This window comes from Bos indicus x Bos taurus, chromosome 4, assembly GCF_003369695.1.
Source record: "Bos indicus x Bos taurus breed Angus x Brahman F1 hybrid chromosome 4, Bos_hybrid_MaternalHap_v2.0, whole genome shotgun sequence".
Lineage (NCBI taxonomy): Eukaryota > Metazoa > Chordata > Mammalia > Artiodactyla > Bovidae > Bos > Bos indicus x Bos taurus.
In genome coordinates, this window is record NC_040079.1 from 86,583,081 (window position 1) to 86,607,863 (window position 24,783).

The following is a 24,783-nucleotide window of genomic DNA, read 5'->3' on the forward strand; positions in this document are numbered from 1 at the left end:
ATAAATAGTAAGCTTCTCTAAGATATAAGGACTCTTAAAAACATAAACATAAAAAATTACCATACCTAATGACTTGCTTCTCCTAAAATATTAACAAGAATTCTTTAATATATTAATATACAGTCAGTTGTTCACATTTTCTGGTTTGTCTTCTAAAATTGTATGTATGTGTATATATTTTAAATTATTTTTATTGAGCATTACAAACCTGTACACAAGCACACACAGAAGTCCACAGTTAAATACTCATGCATCTAGCACCCAGGTCAAGATACAGAACATTTCCGTTACACCCCTTATACCAGAAATCCCCCTTCTCAAGTGTAATCACTTAGCTTCCTTGCAATTTTTATTAATACAAAAAGTGCTGCTGTAAAAATTCTTGTATAAGTCTTTGATGTATACACGCATGCATTTCTGTCTCATTACACTCAGGAGAGGACTTGGGGAGTCATAGTTTATGTGTATGTTCAGCTTCAGTGGTCATGCCAGTTTTCCAAAGTATTTGTACTGATAAACACTTCCCACTAGTGTAGGAGTGTTGTAGGAGTTCGTTATACATTCTCGATATGAGGCTTTCATGGATTTCAAAGTGTCTCTTTGATCATCAGAAATTCTTCATTCGAATGTAGTCCAGTATATCAATATTTTACCATATGGATTATACATTTTGTGTACTGTTGAAATTTTTTTCTAATTTTTTTAAATTGGAGTATTAATTGCTTTACAGTGTTGTTAGTTTTTGCTGTACAGTTGCATGAATCTACTGTGTTTGTACATACATCCCTTCCCTCTTGAACCTCGCTCCCTACTCCCACCCTTCTAGATCATCATAGAGCACAAAGCTGAGCTCTCAGTGCTACGCAGCAGCTTCCCACTAGCTGTTTTACACATGGTGTATCTATGTCACTGTTACTCTCAGTTCCTCGCACCTTCTCCTTACCCCCTCTATGTGAATAAGTCCGTTCTCTATGTCTTTGTCTCTGTTCTTGCCCTGAAGATAGGTTCAAGAGTACCATTTTTCTAGATTCCATATATATACATTAATAAACAGTGTGTGTTTTTCTTGCTTCACTATGTATGACAGATCCTAGATTCATCCACATGACTACAAAGGACCCAATTTCATTCCTTTTTATAACTGAGTAATATTCTATTGTGTGTGTGTGTGTGTGTATATACACACACACACCACATCTTCCTAATCCATTCATCTGTTGATGGACATTTAAATTCTTTCCATGTTTTGGCTGTTGTAAATAGTGCTGCAATGAACACTGGGTACATGTGTCTTTTTAAATTATGGTTTTCTCAGGGTATATGCCCAGTAGTGGGATTGCTGGGTCATATGGTAGTTTTATTCTTAGTTTCTTAAGGAACCTCCGTACTGTTTCCCATAGTGGTTGTATCAGTTTGCATTTTTACCAGCAGTGCAAGAGGGTTCCCTTTTCTCCACACCCTCTTTAGCATCTATTGTTTGTAGATTTTTTGATGGTGGCCATTCTGATTGGTGAGGTGATACCTCATTGTAGTTTGGATTTGCATTTCTTAGGGATGTTGAGCGTGCTTTCTCCGTCTAGTCAAGGCTATGGTTTTTCCAGTGGTCACGTATGGATGTGAGAGTTGGACTGTGAAGAAAGCTGAGCGCTGAAGAATTGATGCTTTTGAACTGTGGTGTTGGAGAAGACTCTTGAGAGTCCCTTGGACTGCAAGGAGATCCAACCAGTCCATCTTAAAGGAGATCAGTCCTGGGTGTTCATTGGAAGAACTGATGCTGAAGCTGAAACTCCAATACTTTGGCCACCTCTTGTGAAGAGTTGACTCATTGGAAGAGACCCTGATGCTGGGAGGAGGAGAAGGGGACCACAGAGGATGAGATGGCTGGATGGCATCACCGACTCGATGGACATGAGTTTGGGTGAACTCCGGGAGTTGGTGATGGACAGGGAGGCCTGGCGTGCTGCAATTCATGGGGTCGCAAGGAGTCGGACACGACTGAGCGACTGAACTGAACTGAGCATGCTTTCATGTATTTGTTGGCCATCTTTATGTCTTCTTTGGAGGAATGTCTGTTCAGGTCTTCTGCCTATTTTTTGATTGTTTTTTTGTTTTTTTTAATATTGAGCTGCATGAGCTGATTATTTTTAGGGGTTTATTTTTAGGGGTTAATCCCTTGTCAGTTGCTTTATTTGCAAATATTTGCTCCCATTCTGAGGGCTGTCTTTTCATCTTATTTATGATTTCCTTTGCTGTGCAAAATCTTTTAAGTTTAATTAGGTTCCATTTGCTTATTTTTGTTTTTATTTTCATTGCTCTAGGATGTGGGTCATAAAGGATATTAATGCAATTTATGTCATCTAGAGTTCTACCTAGATTTTCCTCTATGAGTTTTGTAGTGTCTGGACTTACATAAAAATTTTTTTTACTAACACATTGTTAGATATTTTCTTACATTGTGCTCTAAACTTTCATTCTTTTATCTTTCACATTTACGTTAAAAGTCTGCCTAGAATTGATTTTCGGAGGCAATGGCACCCCACTCCAGTACTTTTGCCTAGAAAATCCCATGGACCGAGGAGCCTGGTGGGCTGCAGTCCATGGGGTCGCTAGAGTCGGACACAACCAAGCGACCTCACTTTCACTTTTCACTTTCATGCATTGGAGAAGGAAATGGCAACCCACTCCAGTGTTCTTGCCTGGAGAATCCCAGGGACCGGGAAGCCTGGTGGGCTGCCGTCTATGGGGTCACACAGAGTCGGACACGACTGAAGTGACTTAGCAGTAGCAGCAGAATTGATTTTTGCATGTGTCATGAGGAAAGGGGTAGTTTTGTGTATTTAAAAATAGTTTTTTTTTTAAATAGTCAATTTATGTTTGGCTGTGCTGGGTCTTTGTCACTGTGCTCAGGCTTTCTCTAGTTGCGGCAAGTAGAGACTCCTCTTCATTGCGGTGTGTGGGCTTCTCATTGTAGTGATGTCTCTTGCTGCGGAACACAAGCTCTAGGGTGTGCAGGCCTCCGTAGTTGCGATGCATGGGCTTAGACGCTCCACAGCATGCGGAGTCTTCCCAAACCAGGGATCGAACCCGTGTTCCTTTCATTTCGAGGCAGATTCTTAACCACTGGACCACCGGGGAAGTCCAGAAAATAATTTTATTTTAGGTATTTTTCTGCAGTTCATTTCTTTTAGTGAATAATAAGACAATGAATAATAAGACAATAATATATTCATACTGGAGTAGACATTATCAACCTTACTTTTTTAAACTGTCATATAGAATTCCACCAAATGGTCATACTATATAGTTTGACCATTCTCCTTTAGTACCCATTGACGTAGTTTGCGTTTGTTACTATAAAAAACAGTCAACATTTTCCAGCATGCCTCTTTGTGTATTTGTGAGAAAATATCTATGTATTGACATTAGAAATGTACTTTCTGGATCATAGGATACATACCTTTAAATTTTTAAACAAAGTCAGATTGTCATTCATAGCAGCATTATGTTTCCTGCTAGTGTTTTAGGAGGATACCTACTTCTCTACGTGGTTGATGACATGGTATAATTAAACTTAAAATATGGTGAACTGACCCATGAAAAATGGTTTTCATTGTTGCCTGAATTGACATATCCCTCATAACTAGTGAAATTGAATATATTTCTATATGTTTATAGGTCACTCATATTTTCAGTGAGTTGCTTTTGCCTATTTTTCTATTTGCTATTTTTAAATTCTTATTGATTTGTAGCAATTATATGTCTGGGCACTCATCCTTTAGTAGTTATATGGGTTGCAAACATTTCATTCCAGTTAGCAAACTTTTTTTGTACTTCAGCAGGCATTGTTAATTTTGATATAGACAAAAAAGATCCATTTTTTAGTTTTTTTTGCTTTTGTTTCTTGGATAATCTTTCTGTCTGTTCAGCTGTATTTTAAAATTTGTTCCAAATTTGACATAAAAGAATTAGATCAGGCTTATTACTTGGATTACTGAAAGCCACTGTCTCAGAAACTGCATACATGTGATTTGTGGTCTGAATTCAGCCTGTAGCCTGTTTTGCTTAGATAACAGAGAATTTGAATTGCTATTTAAAAATCAGGAGAATTCACATAAACATGGATTTCTGTTTTTATTCATATAAAAACTTGGATTTCTGTTCTCCATTAAAATAAAAGCCTTGCTTGTTCAGATTGTTAACTCTGATTCAGCCTCACAGGTGGTTTTCTTGCTTCCCTACATTCTCTACAGTCATCAGTCCTGTGACTTTAAAAATTCATATTTGATCGTATCTTACCTTAAAATTCTTGAGTAGTTCCTTGAGGTCTAGCTAACAGTCTAATTTTTTTAAACTGTGGTCACGATTTGACCTTCGCCTGTCCCTTCAGCCTTGTCCTGCTCTTCCTCCCTCTGCATCCTGTTCTACCCAGTTTCTCTGCTTGCAGTTCTGATGTGTTAGGTTATCTGTAGTCTTTGCATGTGCTCATGCTTTCTATTGGACTGCCGTCCCCTGCCTTGTCCACCTTTTAAGTAAGAATTGCTCCTCGCGCTTTGTTTCTGTTCACATGTCACCACAGGCTTACTACTTCCTATTTTATGTCTTATTTCATAATTTCCCATTCCCTTTCCTCTCTTCATGGCCCAAGGACTTAGCCTCTTATTTATCTCTATTATACTGATTATTAAATTGTATTGAAGTCATTTATTTCTATATTTTCACCTTCAGATGGAGCTCAAAGAGATTACTTACCAGATTTTTTTTTTTTTTTTAATACCCTCTGCTTAATACAAAGCAGAAAGGTGTGGGTGTGGATGTGTGAGTGAACTGAGTGATTAGGCCAGCTCTGTGCATTAGGACGGAGAAGGCAATGGCACCCCGCTCCAGTACTCTTGCCTGAAAATCCCATGGATGGAGGAGCCTGGTAGGCTGCAGTCCATGGGGTCGCTAAGAGTCAGACACGACTGAGCAACTTCACTTTCACTTTTCACTTTCATGCATTGGAGAAGGAAATGGCAACCCACTCCAGTGTTCTTGCCTGGAGAATCCCAGGGACGGGGGAGCCTGGTGGGCTGCCGTCTATGGGGTCACACAGAGTCGGACACGACTGAAGCGACTTAGCAACAGCAATAGCGATGCATTAGGAAATTTTATTTAGAAACATAAGATACGTATTAGTAGTATAAGATAGATCGGTCAGATTCTGAATCTTATGAGTTGGTGCCTCAAAAGAGATGTGTTAAAATTTGCAGTAATCCAGGAAAGAAGTTAGAGGTTGGGACTGTAGAATATGGAACACTGTTCAAAACCACTAGTAAGATTCTACTGTATGATACAGGGAACTATATTCAATATCTTATAATGAACTATAATGGAGAAGAATCTGAAGAAGAATATATAAAACTGAGTCACTTTGTTGTATATCAGAAAGTAACACAATGTTGTAAATCAACTATACTTCAATTTAAATTTTTCTTAAAAAGATAAATGCATAAAAAGTTTTGGAGATAAAAGTAATTTGAATTGGTAACTGGATTTAGAAAGAAAGGGAGCTATTACTGAGTAAGTAGATAGTATTATAACAGAAGAGGAAGTAACCTTTCAATTTTCAGTTTTTTCTTGTTTTTAATACTGGCTTTGAGGCAATTCACATACTACACAGTTCACCCATTTAAAGTATATATTTCAGCATTTCTTAGAATGTTCAGAATTGTGCTGTCATCTTCACAATCAACTTTAGAATATTTTTGTCACCCCTCAAAGTAACCCTGAACTCATAAGCAGTAATTCCCCATTTGCTCCCCAACTCTTACCCATCCATTAGCAGACATTTCTCATATTTCCCCAACACTCCCATCCCACCAGCCTGAGGTAGCCTTTCTGTCTGTTTCACTTGACCTTTTGTCTCTACGGTTTTCCTTCTCTGGACATTTCACATAAATGGACTCTTAAATGGCCTTTTCTGTCTAGGTTCTTTCACTTAGTATACCTTACATTTTCAACATTCATAGATGTTGTGGCGGTCCTCTGTGTCACTGGTCCTCAATCTTTTTGGCACCAGAGACTGGGTTTCCTGGAAGACTGTTTTTCTATGGACGTGCACTGGTTTCATGATGATTCAAGAACATTACATTTATTGTGCATTTTATTTCTATTACTATCACATTATAATATATAATGAAATAATTATGCGGTTGTCACTTGTCACTCACTGATAGGGTTTTGATACGAGTCCATAAACAATTGGTTTATCATGATCTCTATGCAGTTGGACCTCTTCACTAGTGATAATCGGTATCTGCAGCTGCTCCCCAGAGCTAGCTAGCCTCACCACCTCGGCTCTACCTGAGATCCTCAGGCATCATAAGGGAATCACAGTCTAGATCCCTCACACGCGCAGTTGACAGCTCCTATGAGAATCGAATGCCCCTGCTGATGTGACGGGAGGCAGAACTCAGGTGGTAAATGGGAGCAATGGGAAGTGACTGTAAATACAGGTGGAACTTTGCTCACTCACCCAACTGCTCACCTCCTGCTGTGTAGCCTGGTTCCTAACAGGGATTGGAGACTCCTGGTAGCATTTATTAGTACTTCCTTTTTTTTTTTTTTAACTGAATAATAATGCACTCTATGGCTAGACCACATTTTATTTAATTATTTATCAGTTGATAGACATTTGGGTTGTTTTGACTTTTTGACTGCTGTGAATAATGCTGCTGTGGACATCTGTGTATAGGTTTTCGTGTGGACACTTGTCACGGGTGTATTCCTTGGAGTGGAATTGCTGGATCATACTTCTATGTTTAACCATTTGAGGAACTGCCAAACTGTTTTCCAGTATGAGTGCACCATTTACATTCACATCAGTGGTACTTGAGGGTTCCAATTTATTTTCATTCTCACCAGCACTTGTTAGCCTTTTTGATTGTAGCCATCCTAGAGAGTATGAAGTAGGATCTCATTGTGGTTTACAGTTGTGTCTCCATGATGACGAGATTGAACATACTTTCATGTACCTATGCCTGTAAACTCTGGGAGGTAGTGAAGGACAGGGGAGCCTGGTGTCCTGCAGTCCATGGGGTCACAAAGGGTTGGATATGACTTAGCAACTGAACAACAACTTGGAGAAATGTCTGTTCAAATTCTTTACCAATTCTTAATTGGGTTACTTGTCTTTTTTATTATTGAGTTATAAAACTTCTTTCTATATCCTAGATGTAAGTCCCTTATCATATACATAAATTACATATATTTTCCTCCCATTCTAGTGTTTACTTCACTTTTTTCATGGTTGCTTGTGAAGGGCCAACATTTTAGTTTTGATAGAGTTCAGTTTATCTACTCCTTAGTTATTTGTACTTTTACTGTCATATCTTAGAAACCATTCCCTAATTCATAGTCATGAAGAGATACCTATGTTTTCTTCTAAGATCAGTTTTGTCTTAATTTGTAGGAAGAGGTCAGGGAGATAATTTTTAAATGTATATTTAATTTGGAATGTTGGCAGAAATTGAGGTGGATATATCCAACAAGCATTTGGAAATTTGGTACTAGAAATTTAGAGAGAAAATAGGGTTAAAGTTAGAGATTTGGTTGCCTCTTAGGTAAAGGTGATAATTGAAGCTATTCAAGTAGTGGGTGAAATTACCAAAGAAGAAACTTGTAGAAGAGGTTGGGGGAGGCCAGTGAGGGGAAATTTGGGAAGACATACATGTGATGGTGGATAGAGGAAATGGCACCCCACTCCAGTACTCTTGCCTGGAAAATCCCATGGATGGAGGAGCCTGGTGGGCTGCAGTCCATGGGGTCGCTAGGAGTCGGACACAACTGAGCGACTTCACTTTCACTTTTCACTTTCATGCATTGGAGAAGGAAATGGCAACCCACTCCAGTGTTCTTGCCTGGAGTATCCCAGGGACGGGGGAGCCTGGTGGGCTGCCGTCTCTGGGGTCGCACAGAGTCGGACATGACTGAAGCGACTTAGCAGCAGCAGCAGAGAACAACAGTCAGTGAAAAAGACCGTTAGTCAGTGAGTTAGAAAGACCACAATGTAACAGTGCTACAAAAGCCAACACAGAATTTCAAGATTGACTCCTGGGTGGTAAAGGACTTTATAAAGAGAAACATGAGACTGAGATAAAGCTGCTAGATCTTATGGGATGCCATTGCTAATATTCAGAAACACATTTTCAAGATAATCACTGGAGGACAAAACCCAATTACAGTAAATTAAAGAATGAGTGGAAAGTAATGAAGGCAGATTTTGAGGAAATATCAAGGATAAAATATTTTAAAATATGTATGATTCTAAAATATTGTTAATACGAATTTTTGTGCTTTTAAATATCAAAAATTGCATGTGTACTGAAAAGTCCATAGATAGTCAAATTGAAAGAGAAGAGGGGTAATTACAGTTATCAAATCTATACCTCTTTTTACAATATGAATAGAGAAGTTATTTTTAAACCACCTTTGAAGTATGATTGACATATAAAGCTGTGCATATTTTTTCTGTACAACTGGATGAGTTTGGAGATAAGTATACATTGATTAAACTTACCAAAATGGATACCATAAACATATTCATCACCCCCAAAGGTGTCCTTCTCTCTTTGTTTGTAAAAAAAATTTTAATGGTAAGAACACTTACCTTAGGATCTACCCTCTTAGCAAATTTTTAAGAGTGTCATACAGTGTTATTAACTACAGCACTATGCTGTACAATAGGTCTCTAGGACTGACTTATGTTGTATAACTGAAACTTTGTATCACTTGGCAGTGCTGTGCTAGGTCACTCAGTTGCGTCCGACTCTTTGTGACCCCACAGACTGTAGCCCGCCAGGCTCCTCTGTTCCTGGGGATTCTCCAGGCAAGAATACTGGAGTGCCATGTAATACATGTTTGCCATGCCCTCCTCTCAGGGATCTTCCTAATCCAGGGATTGAACCCAGGTCTCCTGCATGGTGGACAAATTCTTTACTGACTGAGCCACCAGGGAAGCCCAAGAATACTGGAGTGAGTAGCCTATCCCTTCTCCAGGAGATCTTCCCTACCCAGGAATCGAAGCAGGGTCTCCTGCATTGCAAGTGGATTCTAATGCCTCCTCATTTTCTCCTTAGCCCAGCCCCTGGCACCCGCTATTCTTTTCTGCTTTTAAGAGTTTTATCTATTTTAGATTCCCCATATAAGTGATGGTATGTAGTGTTTCTTCTGTGTTTAGCTTATTTCATTTAGGATAGTGTCCATCAAGTTCATTCACACTGTTGCAAACAGTGGAATTTTTTCTTAAAGCTGAATAAAATTCCATTTGTATGTTTATACCACATCTTGTTTATTCATTCATCTATCATTAAATATTTAAGTTGCTTTTGCCTCTTGGCTATTGTGAATAATACTGCAAGGAACATGGGAATGCAGATGTCTCTTTGAGACCCTGGTTTCAGTTCCTTTGGATATGTACACAGAACTGGGATTACTGGATCATATGCTGCTGCTGCTAAGTCGCTTCAGTCGTGTCCGACTCTGTGTGACCCCATAGACGGCAGCCCACCAGGCTACCCCGTCTCTGGGATTCTCCAGGCAAGAACACTGGAGTGGGTTGCCATTTCCTTCTCCAGTGCATGAAAATGAAAAGTGAAAGTGAAGTTGCTCAGTCGTGTCCAACTCTTAGCGACCCCATGGACTGCAGCCCACCAGGCTCCTCCGTCCATGGGATTTTCCAGGCAAGAGTACTGGAGTCGAGCGCCATTGCCTTCTCCAGCTGGATCATATAGTATCTCTGTTTTTGATTTCATGAGGAACCTCCATAATTTTCTATAGTGGCTGCACCAATTGACAGTTCCACCAGCAGTGCAGAAGGGTTCTCTTTCCTCCCCATCATCATCAGTGCTTGTTACTGCTTGTCTTTTTGATAGTAGTCATTCTGACAGGTGTGAGAGAATATCTCGTTGTGCTTTTGATTTACATTTCCCTGATAATTAGTTATGTTGAGTACTTTTTCATGTATTTCTTGGCCATTTTTATATCTTCTTTGGAGAAATGTCTGTTCAGTTCCTTTGCCCATTTTTAAATCAGGTTGTTTGGGGTTTTTTTGCAATTGTATTGTGAGGGTTCCATGACCTCTTACCAGATATATGGTTTGCAGATATTTTCTCATATTCTGTAGTTTGCTCTTTCACTTCATTGTTTCCTTTACAGTGCTAAAGCTTTTGGTCTGATGTAATCTCATTTGTCTATTTTTACTTTTGTTGCCTGTGCTTTTGGTATCATATCTAAGAAATGATTGCAAAAGGTTAATGTCTGGAAGCTTTTTTCCCATATTTTCTTCCAGGAGTTTTATTGTTTCAGGTCTAATATTTAAGCCTTAAATCTATTTTGAATTGATTTCTGTGTAAGGTATAAGATAGGGGTCCAGTTTCAATTCTTTCTATGTGGTGATTTTCCCAACACTGTTTACTTAAGGGGCTTTCTATTTCCCATATATTCTTGGTCTCCTTGGCACCTCAGTTGACTGTAAGTGGATTTATTTGTAGGCTCTCTGTTCAGTTCCATTGACCTGTATGAGTGTCACTTGTGCCATATTGTTTTGATTACCATAGCGTTGTTTGGATTGGCCAAGATGTTACAGAAAAACCCTAATGAACTTTTTGGTGAACCCAGTATATTTTTGAAAAACTCAGCAGTGGCCATAGGACTGGAAAAGGTCAGTTTTCATTCCAATCCCAAAGAAAGGCAATGCCAAAGAATGCTCAAACTACTGCACAATTGCACTCATCTTACACACTAGCAAAGTAATGCTCAAAATCCTCCAAGCCAGGCTTTAACAGTACGTGAACCGTGAACTTCCAGATGTTCAAGCTAGTTTTAGAAAAGGCAGAGGAACCAGAGATCAAATTGCCAACATCCGTTGGATCATTGAGAAAGCAAGAGAGTTCCAGAAAAACATATATTTCTTCTTTATTGACTATGCCAAAGTCTTTGACTGTGTGGATCACAATAAACCAGACCACCTGACCTGCCTCCTGAGAAATCTGTATGCAGGTCAAGAAGCAACAGTTACAACTGGACATGAAACACAGACTGGTTCCAAATAGAGAAAGGAATACGTCAAGGCTGTATATTGTCACCGTGCTTATTTAACTTATATGCAGAGTACATCATTAGAAATGCTGAGCTGGATGAAGCATAAGCTGGAATCAAGATTGCTGGGAGAAATATCAATAACCTCAGATATGCAGATGACACCATTCTTATGACAGAAAGTGAAGAGGAACTAAAGAGCCTCTTGATGAAAGTGAGAGAGGAGAGTGAAAAAGTTGTCTTAAAACTCAACATTCAGAAAACTAAGATCATGGCATCTGGTCCCATTACTTCATGGCAAAATGATGGGGAAATAGTGACAGACTTTATGTTCTTGGGCTCCAAAATCACTGCAGGTGGTGACTGTAGCCATGAAATTAAAAGACGCTTGCTCCTTGGAAGAAAAATTATGACCAACCTAGACAGCATATTAAAAAGCAGAGACATTACTTTGCCAACAAAGGTCCATCTAGTCAAGGCTATGGTTTTTCCAGTGGTAATGTATGGATGTGAGAGTTGGGCTATAAAGAAAGCTGAGTGCCAAAGAATTAATGCTTTTGAACTGTGGTGATAGAGAAGACTCTTGAGAGTCCCTTGGACTGCAAGGAGATCCAACCAGTCCATCCTAAAGGAAATCAGTCCTGAATATTCATTAGAAGGACTGATGCTGAAGCTGAAACTCCAATACTTTGGCCACCTGATGCAAAGAACAGACTCATTTGAAAAGACCCTGATGCTGGGAAAGATTGAGGGTGGGAGGAGAAGGGGACGATAGAAGATGAGATAGTTGAATGCCATCACCCACTCAATGGACATGAGTTTGAGTAAACTCCAGGAGTTGGTGATGGACAGGGAGGAGTGGAGAGCTACAGTCCATGGGGTCGCAAAAAGTTGGACACAACTGAGCAACTGAACTGAACTGAATAGTCTTTTTAATGATTTTAAGTAACAGTGGCACATGTGAAAATATTTAAAACTACATGGTATTTCTATTTTGGGGGTTAAACCCAAGTATTAATTGGGTATAGAATAAGTCCTCTGTTAATATATTCACGTAGTTTTTAGTTAGATAAAATGTATATGATATTTGTGAGATTATGTACCAGAATATTTTTAAACTTCTCCATTATGCAGGGCATTTACTTGGATCTTGGAAGTGCATGTACCTTTTGAAAGTATAAATTATATCAAACAAAATTTATTTGCTTAAGCTCTTGTCAAGTATACTGATGGTATTAATAGGCACATAATCACTGTGGGGAAAAAAAAGGTGTAGGAGATAACTCCATTGCTGTAGAGACCATAATCCCTTTCTTTGGATAATACAGAATACAGTATTATTCTTTGGATAATATTTAAATTAAAACAGTTAAATACTAATAAACTTTGTAACCTATGAAAGGCCAAAGTAGCTAGTGCTCCTGCCTCTGCTCTTTTTGAATCTTCCTTATTTAATCTTCCAAAGGCAATTGACATACATCCAAAAGAAATGCCACAGTGAACCCGACGGACCTGGGGTAGCAGCGTTAACTACTGAGGAGCGAACTCGATGGGCTAAGGTTATAATTTACATTTTTCTTTTCTTTAGAGGTACAATTGACTTACAATTGACTTACAACATTATATTCAGGTATACACATAAGGATTCAGTATTTGTTTCTATTGAGAAATATCACAGTAAATCTAGTTAATGTCCGTCGCCATACAGAAAATTTAAAAATATTTTTCTTGTGATGAGAACTTTAAGATCTACTCTCTAGCAACTTTCAAATATGCAGTACAATATTATTAACTATAATTTAGACTTGGGGAGAGTATATACTTTTATTTTGTTTACATTTAAACTTCAAACACTCAGCTCAAGGACGTGCTGGCCCTTGGAAATAAAGACAAATGGACAGACGGCTTTAAGCTTTAAGCAGTTTTTAAATACATTGTACAATATTGAACAAGCAGAAAATCTAGGGGTGGCATAACTTTATGTGTGGTTAGTCACTCAGTCATTGACTTTTTGTGACCCCGTGAACTGTAGCCCACCAGGCTCCTCTGTTTATGGGATTCTCCAGGCAAGAATACTTGAGTGGGTAGCCATTTCCTTCTCCAGGGGACCTTCCCAACTGAGGAATCGAACCTGGGTCTCCTGACTTGCAGGCATTTTCTTTACTGTCTGAGCACCCAGGAAAGCAGGCATAATTTTATACCTTTATACATTTAGTAGCACAAATGTAGGGACTAGGCATGCTTTTGAAGAAGAAAACCTGTTCAGGACTCATCACAGAGGTCGTTGAATTTACACTTTTCTTGATGAACCTTTTCTCTAACTTTTCAAAAACCTGTTGAGCTTTTCTGACTATTTTATATTTAACTTGTAACATTTCATTTTTTCTTCTTGCCCTTTAGGCACGAGAATATTTGATTAGTCTTAATCCAGAGAACCTGACTATATTAGAAAAAATTCAGAGCAGTTTACTGGTATTTTGTTTAGATGATGACAGTCCACATGTTACACCAGAAGATTATTCTCAGGTATTCAACTATCTTGTTCTGTTATTTCTTTTTTTTTTAAAGAATTTATTTATTTTTGGCCGTGCTGGGTCTTTGTTGCTTTGCACAGGCTTTCTTTCCAGTTGTGGCAGGCGGGATGTACTCTGGTTGCTGTGTGTGGGCTTCTCATTGCACTGGCTTCTCTTGTTGTGGAGCACAGGCTCTAGGTGCACGAGCTTCAGTAGCTACCACTTAAGGGCCAGACCTCTGTCCCCTGTGTTGGCAGATGGATTCTTAACTATGAGACCACCAGGAAAGTCCCTTGTTTTATTTCTTCCCACAGAGTTTTCTGGAGAACTCTTGTGTAAATTGAACATGAGAAGAATTTTTTTTTTTTTTAAAGAATCACTTTATTAAGTATAATTGACATGCAAAAAACTGTATATATTTAATGTATACAACTTAGTTTGAAGTATACACCTGTAAAACCACCTTGAAACATAATCGTGAAAACAATTGTTTCCTAGATTTTGGAAACATCTTTTATCTTAGAATGGGGTAGCTAAGAAAAGAAAGCACAAATACTAAGTCATACAATATAAATATTTGTGCAAGCTTTTAAAACCTTTTCTTAGCTACACATACACACATATCATAAGATTATACATAAATAAATAATGCTTTGTAAATCCTTGCCACATTGTTCAGCTCTGTTTAGAAAGAAAGAAAGTGAAGTCGCTCAGTTATGTCCGACTCTTTGCAACCCCATGGACTGTAGCCTCTGTCCATGGGGTTTTCTGGGCAAGAGCACTGGAATGGGTTGCCATTTCCTTCTCCAGAGGATCTTCCTGACTCAGGGATTGAACCTGGGTCTCCCACATTGTAGGTAGATGCTTTACCATCTGAGCGGCAAGGCTGTTTAGACAGATCTTATATGTTGTTTAAAGAAGTGTGAGTATTATTTGCTTGTCACATGCTTGTCACATGGCAGTGGTTCCCAACCTTTCCATTGATTATATATACAGAAAATTTGCATAAGGCATGGGGGAAAATGAGCTTTTCAAACCCAAGGTGACATGAAAATCTACCTATAGCCCACAGCAGTGGGCCTTGATACCTTAGCTGGTGAGGTCTGTCCTAAGAATCACAGAACTCTTGTGACTTATTTTATCATTTGGTTTTGTAGAACACACTGACGTTAGTGAGTTTAAGGATAATTGGGGTTTTATTTTTTTTTTCTGGGACATTACCATTTCCTGGGAAAAAAATAAAAGAGAAGCATTCGTATTTGTAGGAATCTCAGAATCTTTGCATCCATCAGTATTAAATGAGAGAAATAAATAATATTGGATTGAAAAATCTTGTAGCTTGGAAACAGTTTTTCCCTCGTTAGCTGCTTTTTTAAAAGTAGAATCAACAAGCTTGAAGAATATATTTTAATTAAATGTTGCTCAGTTGCTGCAATCTACAGTTAGACGTATTTAGATTGCTGCTCATTAAATACACACACATACGCTCACACACACAAGTATGTACATAATAGAAGTTTCACAAAACAGTAATTACTTTGACTATCTGTGATATACTCTGATATTTATGTTCTATTGTTATTCTTTTTGTAAAGATGTTTACAGTGATTTCCTGACTCACTACGGCCAAAACCTACCATTTGAGAAACTGGCTTAGTGGGATATGAATTCTTGAAATGTTTTCCTTGTAACTAGATTTTCATGACTAACCTTATCCATGCTTCTTATTCTATTAAAGTTGCAAACACCTTGTCCTTTCACTTTGATATTCTCTAAACATTCATGAATATTGTCCCATCCTCTTTTCTGGTAGAATTTCTTAGATTTTGAGTATTTAAATAGTCAGGACCTAAATTATTATTTCTTGAGAATAGCTATTATTTTATTAAATTTGGTTTACCTGAAGAGAGGAAAAGTGAGATCATGTGTGTTTGTGTATATTTAAGATACAAATACTTAAAAACCAATATTAAGATTCTTTTAATTTGAAATAATAAATTTATTTTAGGTTTCTGCAAAGATTCTTAATGGAGACCCAACAGTACGCTGGGGTGACAAATCTTATAACTTGATTGCCTTTTCTAATGGAGTATTTGGCAGTAATTGTGATGTAAGTAAACTACTGAAGTTACTTTTCCCTTTTACTCTTTTCAGTTAAATGAGTGGCAGTAATCTACAATAGTTAGGCTGTCCTGTGGCAGGATAATAAATCATTTTTTAGCTTTATGGCATTAGAGTAAAAATTTTAGTTATGAATTCTCAGTGAAAACAGTATAGGACAAGTTATTTTTGTCTGTAGTTAGGCTAACAGTTTGATGTGTGCCTGTAAAATGGAATTTGCATGTATCTTTATGTAGTAGAAGCTCTTTTAAAATCTGCTACTTGTTGAAAATTACAACACATTTAAAAAGATATAGCATTATGTATATGTTCTGTGCACAGAGAAATGTATGTAGCTATATTTGTACATTTACCTAGTAATTTTGTAACCTTGTTAAAAAAATGACACAGGATCTTTGGAACATTATTTACTTCTGGATATTAAAATATCTGGTACTGGATAGCATTTTTTTTTTTACATTCTTTATAAAATATATATATACACACACACAACTTGTTTTCTCTTTTGTTCTCCTATGGTTGTCTTTATCATCTCTACCCTGCCATTTTCTGATGGACATTCAGGAAGTCTATGAACCAAGAAAATGAAGAAATCAACCTAAGTCAGGATTGCAATCTATATTTATAATCTTGTTATGTAACTTTTCATAAAGTATGTGACTTGGTATAAAGTAGTATGAGATAGATTTTTTTGTTTGTTTGTGTTTGGGGGCTTTCCTCCCAAAGATTTAGTGACTGTAAAATACTAAAAAGACCTGTAATGTTGATCTGGGTTCAGTAGTTGTATTAATCAGTAATTTTTTTCAGTTTTAGGTGATAGAAACCTAAATCAAACTGTTATTACCTTACAGAGGTATTTATGGCATGGGATACAGCTAAATTTGGGTTAGGCTGACTTCCAGTGTCCAAATGCTTTCATTAGAAAATTCTACATTTTTTGGCATCACTTTCCTAGCCTCAGCTTTATTTTTATGTAGAAGGTACCACGTGATGGTTTTACCTACAGTCTCATGTTTTCACAGCTCTCCTAGTAGGTTATTGTTCTCCATGGAAATAGCCAGCTTTTTTTTTTTTTTTTAACCCCTCTGGTTCCAGCAAAAGACCTGAGAATAATGCTCGTTGGTTGTATCAGCCTGTGTGAATCTTGTGCATGTTCCAGGGAGTCCACCTGGCCTGGGTCACATGCCAAACCTTGGGACCCACTAGTAGAATCACTCACTCATTCAAACCACCACAGAGATGTGCGCTGGTTGCCTAAAGAAAAATAAAGTAGTTGTTACTGCCAAAGAAGGTGGAGTGGTTGATATGCAGGTAACAGAATGTCTGTTAACAATTGTCTTTCTTCTTCCTTAAGAGTCCCCTGTTGACAAAAGATTTCTTGTTAATTGCCTCAGCTTTTTTCTCTTTGGCTCCTTGTTTGATTCTTCTTAACCACCTCAGTCTGGTTGATAGCCTCACTGTTCCCTGGAAACTGTGCTTTGTAAAGTAGTTAACAACCTTCTGGCTTCTTCCTTCCATCTCTCCTTGACTTGTCGGATGCAGAGGATGTCCCTCTTTTTCATGCTCATCTCACATTGCCTTCATCCTCCTAACAGTCTCTTCCTGTCTCCACATTCTAAAACTGAGCTTAATATTATTCATAACCATTTTTCCCCTCTGCCTGCTCTCTCTTCTGGTTTGTTTGCATTTATATTTTTCTAGTGTTTACTTGGTACTTTCATTTTAAGAGTTTTGTTTCACTGTGTGTTAAATTGTCCAAATCGAGTGTTACATTGTTATGTAAGGGTCAAGTTACTCCCATCATCAAGAGTTTATCTTCTTGCTTTCCTCCCTCACTCCCAGCCCCCTAAAATTACCACCTTGTACTACTTTGATTTTTACTGATGGCAGCAATATCCTGCGGTTTGCTCAAATTCAGGAGAAGGTAATTTTAATCATATTTTCTATTTTGGGATGAAAATATTGGTCTTATAATGAGCACGTGTCTTTGTACAACTGAGATGCTTTCTTTCAGTAAAGTGTGTGGACACATTTTATGTGTATGCATTATCCCCCATATATTTATAAAATTGATCTGATGGTCTTCACTAGATAATAGGCTTTCAAAATTCCATGTAGGTTACTCTTGCAACCCAAGATGATTACTGAAAATACTATTTAACCTAATATAAAACATTATTACTAAAGCATATATACTGTAAAGTTAACTTGCTCTTAATCTAGAGTCATGTTGCTGCTCTCTTATGTTGGTACTAGAATATGTGGTTTGGACTACATAATCACATTTCCCTCTCTGGATTTAAAATCCTGGCTTCAACTGTTTTGTCTTCTCTTTGTTAGAGGGTTTTGTGGAGATCGTGTTTGTTGTTGTTCAGTTGCTCAGTCATGTCCAACTCTTTGCAACCCCATGGACTATAGCATGCAAGGCTTCCCTGTCCTTCACTCTCTCCCAGAGTTTGCTCAAACTCATGTCCATTGAATCAGTGATGCCATCCAACCATATCATCCTCTGTCACCCCCTTCTCCTCCTGCCCTCAGTCTTTCCCAGCATCAGGGTATTTTCCAGTGAGTCAGCTCTTTGCATCAGGTAGCCAAAGTATTGGCACTTCAATATTGCTCTTCTTACTGGCTGCATTTTAACACTATTGTCTCAGTGAAATAATATATGCAATGTCTGTGAAAATTCGTTGTAAAGCTACAGAATACTGTGCAGTTGTGAGATGCAGTTAGAAAAGGGTTTGTCCATGACCGGTGAGTCTTGTTACCTGTGCTGTCACTGGCAGCTCCATCTGCTTTTTCACAGTGCTCTCACCATTCCTTAACATTTTACCATTGTATAGGTATATGTGTATACCTCTTTTTTTTATTTTATTTTATTTTTGAACTTTGCATAATTGTATTAGTTTTGCCAAATATCAAAGTTAATCCGCCACAGGTATACATGTGTTCCCCATCCTGAACCCTATGTGTTCACCCTGAACCTCTTTTAACTTCCAGTACAAATAGCATTGTTTTCTCTTTATGATTCATATTTACTTTACATCCCTTCCCATTACTTCAAGAGCCCTGATTAGGTGCTTCTGACTTTAAATATTTGTTCTTTCTCAGAAAATAAAATACATCAATTACTTACTATACTGTAGAATATCCCTATCGTTATCATTATGAGTTGAGGCATATGAGAATTCTGCTCTTGTGTGTTAAGAGTGGGGCAAAAATGAAAATAAAATACTGGGTCAAGTCTTAACTTACATAAAGTATTCAAAATCTTGTATGGTTTCATTTTAGCATGCTCCTTTTGATGCAATGGTTCTGGTAAAAGTCTGCTATTATGTTGATGAGAACATTCTTGAGAATGAAGGAAGATGGAAGGTATGTTAGAAAAAATGATTTCCTCCCTTTTCGCCTCATATTTTTATAGATACAGTATTTTTAAGTTTTCCGTATTTTCAGGGCTCAGAAAAAGTACGGGATATACCGGTTCCAGAGGAGCTTGTTTTCACTGTGGATGAAAAAGTATTAAATGACATCAACCAAGCTAAGGCCCAGTATTTCAAGCAGGTAGATTTTTCACTTTTCTCTTTGATAGTTAATACTTTATCTTTTAACTACTGTGTATGAATATTTGGCTATCATCCACATATGATGGCATAAAACATTCAGAAGTTATAGCTTTTAATACCTTTATTTCTGTTTTATTCATTTAATGCTAATGATAATTTGGTTATCTTTGGGGGTATTCTCCTTGGGTATATGTTCACTCTTCCCATTTAATTCTGTTTGTTAGGTGTCCGATCTCCAGCTTGTGGTATATGCCTTTACGTCTTTTGGCAAAAAGCTAACCAAGGAGAAGCAGCTTCACCCTGATACATTTATTCAGCTGGCACTTCAGTTGGCCTATTACAGACTTCATGGACGGTGAGGACCAATCCTTCTCCATTTTCAGAGTCTAGAGGCCGAAGGGGATATCTCTACTCTAGCTGTTCTACTGTAACTCCCCAGTGTTTCCTCTGAGGTTTTTTCCCCACTTGGCACTGTGCCTTAATTTGTACTTTCATCAGCAGTGTTGTTAGGTTTCCGTCTGTGACGCTTTGACAGTCTTTCCTTGTTTTTCATTACCTTGATACTTTTGAAGTACCTGTTCTCATCTTACAGAGGTTTGCCATGCTTTGAAATTCAGATCACTTGGTTTTCTTGAAGCCTGTTTTCAAATGGGTTCATGAAAAGATACAGTTTTATGGAATCTAGTCTTTACTCATTTTTAGGATAAGAGAGATGGTATTTTGTGACTTTCTACATCCTAAGCAGAAGTGGAAGTGTCTTGATCTTTTTAAAATTTTATCTGAGAATATGTACTTTATGTTTTTAAAATTTATTTATCTTTGGTTGAGCTGGGTGTTCATTGTTGTGCATGGGCTCTCTTTAGCTGCACAGAGCGGCAGCTACTCTTCGTTGCTGTCCATGGACTTTTTTTTTTATTTTTTAACTTTACAATATTGTATTGGTTTTGCCATATATCAACATGAATCCGCCACAGGTATACATGTGTTCCCCATCGTGAACCCTCCTGCCTCCTCCCTCCCCATACCATCCCTCTGGGTCGTCCCAGTGCACCAGCCCCAAGCATCCAGTATCGTGCATCGAGCCTGGACTGGCGACTCATTTCGTATATGATATTATACATGTTTCAATGCCATTCTCCCAAATCATCCCACCCTCTCCCTCTCCCACAGTGTCCAAAAAACTGTTCTATACATCAGTGTCTCTTTTGCTGCCTCGTATACAGGGTTATTGTTACCATCTTTCTAAATTCCATATATATGTGTTAGTATACTATTTGTATTGGTGTTTTTCTTTCTGGCTCACTTCACTCTGTATAATAGGCTCCAGTTTCATCCACCTCATTAGAACTGATTCAAATGTATTCTTTTTAATGGCTGAGTAATACTCCATTGTGTATATGTACCACAGCTTTCTTATCCATTCATCTGCTGATGGACATCTAGGTTGCTTCCATGTCCTGGCTATTATAAACAGTGCTGCAATGAACATTGGGGTACACGTGTCTCTTTCCCTTCTGGTTTCCTCGGTGTGTATGCCCAGCAGTGGGATTGCTGGGTCATAAGGCAGTTCTATTTCCAGTTTTTTAAGGAATCCCCACACTGTTCTCCATAGTGGCTGTACTAGTTTGCATTCCCACCAACAGTGTAAGAGGGTTCCCTTTTCTCCACACCCTCTCCAGCATTTATTGCTTGTAGACTTGGATTGCAGCCATTCTGACTGGCGTGAAATGGTACCTCATAGTGGTTTTGATTTGCATTTCTCTGATAATGAGTGATATTGAGCATCTTTTCATGTGTTTGTTAGCCATCTGTATGTCTTCTGTGGAGAAATGTCTATTTAGTTCTTTGGCCCATGTTTTGATTGGGTCATTTATTTTTCTGGAATTGAGCTACAGGAGTTGCTTGTATATTTTTGAGATTAGTTGTTTGTCAGTTGCTTCATTTGCTATTATTTTCTCCCATTCTGAAGTTTGTCTTTTCACCTTGCTTATAGTTTCCTTTGATGTGCCGAAGCTTTTAAGTTTAATTAGGTCCCATTTGTTTATTTTTGCTTTCATTTCCAATATTCTGGGAGGTGGGTCATAGAGGATCCTGCTGTGATGTATGTCAGAGAGTGTTTTGCCTATGTTCTCCTCTAGGAGTTTTATAGTTTCTGGTCTTACGTTTAGATCTCTAATCCATTTTGAGTTTATTTTTGTGTATGGTGTTAGAAAGTGTTCTAGTTTCATTCTTTTACAAGTGGTTGACCAGTTTTCCCAGCACCACTTGTTAAAGAGATTGTCTTTAATCCATTGTATATTCTTGCCTCCTTTGTCAAAGATAAGGTGTCCATATGTGCGTGGATTTATCTCTGGGCTTTCTATTTTGTTCCATTGATCTATATTTCTGTCTTTGTGCCCATACCACACTGTCTTGATGAGTGTGGCTTTGTAGTAGAGCCTAAAGTCAGGCAGGTTGATTCCTCCAGTTCCATTCTTCTTTCTCAAGATCGCTTTGGCTATTTGAGGTTTTTTGTATTTCCATACAAATTGTGAAATTATTTGTTCTAGCTCTGTGAAGAATACCATTGGTAGCTTGATAGGAATTGCATTGAATCTATAAATTGCTTTGGGTAGTATACTCATTTTCACTATATTGATTCTTCCAATCCATGAACATGGTATATTCCTCCATCTATTAGTATCCTTTTTGATTTATTTCACCAGTGTTTTATAATTTTCTATATATAGGTCTTTAGTTTCTTTAGGTAGATATATTCCTAAGTATTTTCTTCTTTTCATTGCAACGGTGAATGGAATTGCTTCCTTAATTTCTCTTTCTATTTTCTCATTATTAGTATATAGGAATGCAAGGGATTTCTGTGTGTTGATTTTATATCCTGTAACTTTACTATATTCATTGATTAGTTCTAGTAATTTTCTGGTGGAGTCTTTAGGGTTTTCTATGTAGAGGATCATTCATCTGCAAACAGTGAGAGTTTTACTTCTTCTTTTCCAATTTGGATTCCTTTTATTTCTTTTTCTGCTCTGATTGCTGTGGCCAAAACTTCCAAAACTATGTTGAATAGTAGTGGTGAGAGTGGGCACCCTTGTCTTGTTCCTGACTTTAGGGGAAATGCTGTCAGTTTTTCACCATTGAGGATAATGTTTGCTGTGGGTTTGTCATATATAGCTTTTATTATGTTGAGGTATTTTCCTTCTATTCCTGCTTTCTGGAGAGTTTTTTTAACATAAATGGATGTTGTATTTTGTCAAAGGCTTTCTCTGCATCTATTGAGATAATCATAGGGTTTTTATTTTTCAATTTGTTAATGTGGTGTATTACATTGATTGATTTGTGGATATTGAAGAATCTTTGCATCCCTGGGATAAACCCACTTGGTCATGGTGTATGATCTTTTTAATGTGTTGTTGGATTCTGATTGCTAGAATTTTGTTAAGGATTTTTGCATCTATGTTCATCAGTGATATTGGCCTGTAGTTTTCTTTTTTTGTGGCATCTTTGTCAGGTTTTGATATTAGGGTGATGGTGGCCTCGTAGAATGAGTTTGGAAGTTTACCTTCCTCTGAAATTTTTGGAAGAGTTTGAGTAGGATAGGTGTTAGCTCTTCTCTAAATTTTTGGTAGAATTCAGCTGTGAAGCCATCTGGACCTGGGCTTTTGTTTGCTGGAAGATTTCTGATTACAGTTTCAATTTGCCATGCTTGTGATGGGTCTGTTAAGATTTTCTGTTTCTTCCTGGTCCAGTTTTGGAAAGTTGTAATTTTCTAAGAATTTGTCCATTTCTTCCACGTTGTCCATTTTATTGGCATATAATTGCTGATAATAGTCTCTTATGATCCTTTGTATTTCTGTGTTGTCTGTTGTGATCTCTCCATTTTCATTTCTAATTTTATTGATTTGATTTTTCTCCCTTTGTTTCTTGATGAGTCTGGCTAATGGTTTGTCAATTTTATTTATCCTTTCAAAGAACCAGCTTTTGGCTTTGTTGACTTTTGCTATGGTCTCTTTTGTTCCTTTTGCATTTATTTCTGCCCTAATTTTTAAGATTTCTTTCCTTCTACTAACCCTGGGGTTCTTCATTTCTTTCTTTTCTAGTTGCTTTAGGTGTAGAGTTAGGTTATTTATTTGACTTTTTTCTTGTTTCTTGAGGTATGCCTGTATTGCTACGAACTTTCCCCTTAGGACTGCTTTTACAGTGTCCCATAGGTTTTGGGTTGTTGTGTTTTCATTTTCATTTGTTTCTATGGAAATTTTGATTTCTTTTTTGATTTCTTCTGTGATTTGTTGGTTATTCAGCAGCGTGTTGTTCAGCATCCATATGTTGGAATTTTTAATAATTTTTCTCCCATAATTGAGATCTAATCTTACTGCATTGTGGTCAGAAAAGATGCTTGGAATGATTTCAATTTTTTTGAATTTACCAAGGCTAGATTTATGGCCCAGGATGTGATCTGTCCTGGAGAAGGTTCCGTGTCTGCTTGAGAAAAAGGTGAAATTCATTGTTTTGGGGTGAAATGTCCTGTAGATATCAATTAGGTCTAACTGGTCTATTGTATCGTTTAACGTTTGTGTTTCCTTGTTAATTTTCTGTTTAGTTGATCTATCCATAGGTGTGAGTGGGGTATTAAAGTCTCCCACTATTATTGTGTTATTGTTAATTTCCCCTTTCATACTTGTTAGCATTTGTCTTACATATTGCAGTGCTATTATGTTGGGTGCATATATATTTATAAATTGTTATATCTTCTTCTTGGATTGATCCTTTGATCATTATGTAGTGACTTTCTTTGTCTCTTTTCACAGCCTTTGTTTTAAAGTCTATTTTATCTGATATGAGTATTGCTACTCCTGCTTTCTTTTGGTCCCTATTTGCATGGAAAATCTTTTTCCAGCCCTTCACTTTCAGTCTTTATGTGTCCCCTGTTTTGAGGTGGGTCTCTTGTAGACAACATATATAGGGGTCTTGTTTTTGTATCCATTCAGCCAGTCTTTGTCTTTTGGTTGGGGCATTCAACCCATTTACGTTTAAAGTAATTATTGATAAATATGATCCCGTTGCCATTTACTTTATTGTTTTGGGTTTGAGTTTATACACCCTTTTTGTGTTTCCTGTCTAGAGAATATCCTTTAGTATTTGTTGGAGAGCTAGTTTGGTGGTGCTGAATTCTCTCAGCTTTTGCTTGTCTGTAAAGCTTTTGATTTCTCCTTCATATATGAATGAGATCCTTGCTGGGTACAGTAATCTGGGCTGTAGGCTTTTTTCTTTCATCACTTTAAGTATGTCTTGCCATTCCCTCCTGGCTTGAAGAGTTTCTATTGAAAGATCAGCTGTTATCCTTATGGGAATTCCCTTGTGTGATATTTGTTGTTTTTTCCCTTGCTGCTTTTAATATTTGTTCTTTGTGTTTGATCTTTGTTAATTTGATTAATATGTGTCTTGGGGTGTTTCGCCTTGGGTGTATCCTGTTTGGGACTCTCTGGGTTTCTTGGACTTGGGTGATTATTTCC

At 37.6% G+C, this 24,783-nt stretch overlaps 1 protein-coding gene across 3 annotated transcripts in view; it reads left to right on the forward strand.

Moving 5' to 3' along the window:
• CROT (carnitine O-octanoyltransferase) overlaps window positions 1–24,783 on the forward strand; it is a 61,205-nt gene that overhangs the window by 17,600 nt on the left and 18,822 nt on the right. For all 3 annotated transcript variants that reach the window (XM_027539861.1, XM_027539859.1, XM_027539860.1), the window contains exons 8-13: window positions 12,542–12,635; window positions 13,477–13,602; window positions 15,598–15,699; window positions 18,999–19,082; window positions 19,164–19,271; window positions 19,498–19,628. In XM_027539861.1, the coding sequence (XP_027395662.1) occupies window positions 12,542–12,635; window positions 13,477–13,602; window positions 15,598–15,699; window positions 18,999–19,082; window positions 19,164–19,271; window positions 19,498–19,628 (645 nt within the window). The remainder of the gene's footprint in view (window positions 1–12,541; window positions 12,636–13,476; window positions 13,603–15,597; window positions 15,700–18,998; window positions 19,083–19,163; window positions 19,272–19,497; window positions 19,629–24,783) is intronic.